General features: G+C 40.4%; 1 protein-coding gene across 2 annotated transcripts; it reads left to right on the top strand.

Annotated features, from left to right (window-relative positions):
- Window positions 1-414: 414 nt before the first annotated feature.
- Window positions 415-4,084, top strand: LOC136452743 (uncharacterized). 2 transcript variants are annotated; one of them, XM_066453342.1, is made up of 5 exons: window positions 420-643; window positions 1,784-1,844; window positions 1,929-2,047; window positions 3,013-3,061; window positions 3,681-4,084. In XM_066453342.1, exons 1-5 carry the CDS (start codon window positions 491-493, stop codon window positions 3,770-3,772), a joined length of 474 nt encoding a protein of 157 aa, XP_066309439.1. In that variant the 5' UTR covers window positions 420-490; the 3' UTR covers window positions 3,773-4,084. The 2 variants fall into 2 exon arrangements, with proteins under 2 accessions (XP_066309437.1, XP_066309439.1); XM_066453340.1 differs by having other exon boundaries at window positions 415-643; window positions 1,784-2,047.
- The last annotated feature ends 638 nt before the right edge of the window (window positions 4,085-4,722 follow it).

Genomic DNA, 4,722 nt, shown 5'->3' with positions numbered 1-4,722 from the left:
TATAAACATCAAATGGGCGATGGAAGACTTTGACCTGGTCGAAGATTCATTATGCAAGCGTGCAATGTCGCTCTACGCCACTGCTGTTTCGTGCAGAAGAACAAATACAATTTTTTTTTCTTCTGATAAAGCTACTTTAGCTAACTCATGCGCCACTTTATTGGCTTCTCGATCACACTAATCTAGAGAAATTGCTTCAAAATTCTGTCATAGCTAGAAACATTCATCAAAGATTGGCGCTCCTGCTATAGATGAGATACCATTTTTCAAGGTCTCCACAATCTCCATACAAACTGAATGTACAATGAAACCATTGCATCCCATCTGTAAGCTAACAATTTATAAAAGAGAAACAAAAAGAAAAACAGTTTTATTAATAGGCATCTTCACGGGCCTGGGCGCACCAGTTTTTTCGCCCTTGGGCCATGGCTCAACCCAACAACAGGCCACTAAGCACAACCCACCTGCTCTCTCGCGGGCTCTCTCGGCCATGGAGGCCGCAAGCAATCAGGAGCCGGGGAGATGCGGAGGCGACGGCGACGACGAGGCGAAGAGGAAGGAGGCGGCGCTTGCATCAAGCAGGCTCCTGGACCCGGGGTTCAAGCCCTCCAAACTATCCCAGGACCGGCTCGACAAGTTTAAGGTGCCCTTCTGGCTTCTGGTGCTGCATTTCTCCGAGCGTTCGATAGTGATCTTTTGCTGCTCTTGATCCACACGTGGGGATGGTTGTTTAGTCTTTGCAATTGTAAAGTTAGGTCGGGGTAAATTGGTCCCGCTACTTAATTTTCGACGCATAAATGAACACGTTGGAGATGATGTAGAATTGCTGGCCGATGGTATGTTGTGTTGCTATACTGTTAAATAATTCACTAAACTCTACTTCAGTGAAGTCTAGGTTTTGTACCATAGTCATGAATCTGTGGCCTGGTTATGCAACACGTATGCTGTTATGGTCTGCTCCTATGGGAAGTGTACTCTACTGTGCCTTTGCCTGTTTGCATGAGGGAGAATTGGATCTAAATCCTTACGATTTGGTACAGATTTGAAATGGGTCCCAAAAAATCTACTCCCAAACAGTAACCTGGTGTTTTGTAATTTATGAAACCCAGTCAATCTTAACAGTTAAGGTTGTTGTTTTTTGGGGGGTTGTCGAGCAAATTCTGATTCTGCTGCCAATAGAGCAGAAGTCTGAGCTGCCATATTTTCATAACTTCCTAGTATTTTCAATAGTTCAGATAGAGCAACATATGATTATATTCTTTAAGAAACATAGGGATAGTTATTTTTGTTTAATTCAGAGTTGCTATGTAGAGAAAAGAAAAGAACCGATGCCAACTATATACATAAAACTATAAAAGCACATTGAATCTATAAAATGGAAGAAGACACCCAACTGAGAAACGTTGATTGGAAACCCTATCACATGCCTCTGGGTTGGTACATGGAAGATAGATTGCAATTATTATCTCGTCAAGGCTAGGGACCTAGATTGGATGTGATAATGGTTCCAGGGTCCACTTTTTGACTTATTTTATCTGTCAAACCAACGTCTTCAGCCCATTGATATCAGTTCAGTTTCGTGAGAAATCTCGAATCTGTAAGTACAATTTGTGGATCTTTAGAACCTCAGCCTGAACGAAATGACAAATCTTCAGACATGTAATGTAATATGTGTTTTCCTACGACATTATGTTTTCCTTCATGATATCCATTTTTTTATATGGTTGATTATTTTATTCTGAATTTACTAGGTTACAAGTACTTAATTTGTCATGTGATGCAGGAATTACACAAGAAACGGTTACAGATAACTGAAAAGCCAAAGTATAGAAGAAAACCGAAAGGTACCTGTCTCTCCTGCATCTCATCTTGTTTAGCCGTGCTAGTTTTCTACTCACCGTCACCAATCAGAGGATCTAATTCTTTAGGAACCACTGGGAGAAGTATCAAAGTAACCAGCGATTATAAATTCACTGATAAGGATGCATCTTCTGATAGTTCTCCAAGAGATGTACATCATATGTCATCAGTTACAGGAATCCAAGGGGTATGGCTGTTTATACTGAATGCTGGGCACTATTTTTGACTTACATTCTGTAAGCAATGCTTTTGCTTGAATTTTTCGACAACAATAAATAAACAGCCAACAAAAAGCGACTACAGTAATGATGATCTCTATTACTATAGCATTCATCATTTCCAGTAATCTTCAGATTGGTCTTAGGTATTGGAAGTTGTTCCAAGTAAGGCAACAAACTGCTTTATTGGAAGTTCTAGCCATTTTTGTGGCAAAGCACAAACTATTTGCATAGTCTATTTCACAGGTATCACAAGCTGATAGTTACCACTTTAATAGCAGTCGAGCAATGGTAAGTAACTTAGTGGTGTAGTTTAGGGCGCGTTTGGACGGTGTCCACAGGTTGCCGCACCGAACCTTTGGCCGCGCCATAACTGCGGCGCTAAAATCGGGCGCCACACCTCCGGCATGTTTTTCACCTAAAATGCACTAGAAGACCACGTCAGGGCTACGGCATGCCGTAAATGGGCCAGTGAACCAAACGCATGCCACAACTGTGGCATTGAAGTTGCGGCACAGCGTGGCATCCTTTGGACGTAAACCAAACGCTCCCTTAGTTTTTAGGTAAAAGCACAAGATGCAAAAAGTCTGACAGCATCATAATGCCATCAAGTAATTGTTCAATGATTACATAGAATTGCATACAGATATTCTTTTGTTATGCTGTTTTTTCCCGGTGCTTTTTGACTGTCTGACACTCAGATATTCATAAACTTGATATGACAAAACATTAACATTTTCCTGTGTTAACTTTGATGTCCAATTGAGTAGATTTGGTTGCCTTTAAGTGGTAAGCCAAGTCAACTTCGCATCCTCAAAGATATTAATTTGACTGCAGTTCAGATATCATTATGAACACTCCTCTTATCTAACCATACCTTACAGTTGTGATTTCATTCAATAATCGTGATGGTTTTACCGCGATATCTTTACAGGATCCTGCATCAGGCCTGTCCTGGAGGAACAAAAGGAAGCTACAATGGGGTTATTTTTTTTTTCATTATTGTATCATGCTTCTGCACTCTTATGTTATTCTTAACTTGTTTAGTACGGTCTTAACTCCACTGCTTCACCTTTCATTATTCAAAGGATTTGTTTGAATTGCACAATTCCCTTTAGGAATGCAAACCTTTTATATTTTTCAAAAGGTTTGGTAGCACTGGTCCACCTTTCATTGTTATTAAAAAAGAAACACAGCTTGACTTGTCAACTTCGATATGTGGGGGCAAACTAAGAGACAAAGGTTTCTTGCTGCGATTTGGTGATAGATATAATCTATCTGTGTTGGTAACTTTAAGATTTCTATCAACTTTGTCTGCTGAGCATGACTGCATGAGGTCTCTCAGCCATCAAGAAATTTATGCGATTTGAACCACGAGAAAGTAAAGTTTAAAGCAGAATTATCTTACTTCTGATGACCACGAGAAAGTAAAGTTTAAAGCAGAATTTTCTTGCTTCTGATGAAATGTGTGGTGATAACAGTCGAGCATCGTGTGACATTATTGTGACCACATTTCAGAAATGCTGAAGTGATAGTTTGTTTATCACTTCCACTTCCTGTGAAAAGCGCCAATGGTAACCTCATGTGTCTCATCTATTTCAGGCTTGATATTAAAGAACGATGGGAAAGGAAGGCAAACATGTAAATGTTTGAAGATCCAACAACAAAAGCATATCCACACCGCGCTTGATTGAAATTTGAAAGCAGGAGGACAAAAGAAAGTGGCAGGCCTTTTCCACGGATCATCAGGTTGCTTGTAGGTTCGTGTTTCTGTTAGCAAGCAGAACACTGGAGCGTAAACAGGAGTCCTAGAACTGAGCAGCAAGTTATAGTATCTGATTTTCAGTTTTTATCTGATGTTTTCTCCAGATCTTTGGTTGGACTTTGCTCTGTTGTATTATCTGATCCAAACTTGCAATTGCGATGATAATTTGTTTATCGGTTTCGCTTGCTGTATGGTATAGTTTTTTTCTTTTTTCTTTTTTTGGTGTGTGTGTGTGTGTGTGTGTGTGTGTGTGTGTGTGTGTGTGTGTGTGTGTGTGTGTGTGTGAAAAAGCATTGATGGTGCAACAGAGGCCCACGTGTAGGGTCCAGGCTCGGCAACCTTTTGCAAGGCCTAGCAGGCCCGCGTTGATTTGGGCCCTTTTCCCTTGTAACTATTATGTTTATGATCAGGAGTGGAGCCAATCCTGATCACAGATGTTGTTGTCGTGTAAACATTATTTCTCATATAGTACTTCTTACTTTGCTCAAAAAAATATAGTACTTCTTACAACTTGCTGGTGAAGCTTGTTTACAAAAAAAATGAAGCAGGTGAAGGCAAACCGTGCAATAAGTTATCGATGGTCGGCATACAGATCGTCGCCAGGATTTGTCCCATTTCTAAACCCTTGAGCGCCTTCGGCCTGGTCCATTTGGGAGCTATGGTTTCCGTTCGTACTATGATATCCGGTCAACGCAAGTATATTATATGTGTACTTTTTTATTCTTTTTTATCTCCTAGGAGAGCTACGTAACATTGTATTATGAGGGCCGTAACATTGTATAAAGAGGGGGAAAACGGTCATGTACAATAGTATATATTAGAGTAAAGTGCACCAGCGGTCCTTAAACTTGTACCGCTGTGTCATCCCAGTCCCTAAAC

This window comes from Miscanthus floridulus, chromosome 5 (genome assembly GCF_019320115.1).
Source record: "Miscanthus floridulus cultivar M001 chromosome 5, ASM1932011v1, whole genome shotgun sequence".
Taxonomy (NCBI): Eukaryota; Viridiplantae; Streptophyta; class Magnoliopsida; order Poales; family Poaceae; genus Miscanthus; species Miscanthus floridulus.
Note: the sequence above shows the minus strand (reverse complement) of the source record. Positions and strands in the feature narration are given on the sequence as shown.

Excerpts from the sequence above, each read along its gene's own strand:
- LOC136452743 (XM_066453340.1), top strand. The coding sequence starts at position 491 with ATGGAGGCCGCAAGCAATCAGGAGCCGGGGAGATGCGGAGGCGACGGC. Across the intron at positions 644-1,783 it reads ACCGGCTCGACAAGTTTAAG|GAATTACACAAGAAACGGTT; the intron begins GTGCCCTTCTGG and ends CATGTGATGCAG. Across the intron at positions 3,062-3,680 it reads CAAAAGGAAGCTACAATGGG|GCTTGATATTAAAGAACGAT; the intron begins GTTATTTTTTTT and ends CATCTATTTCAG.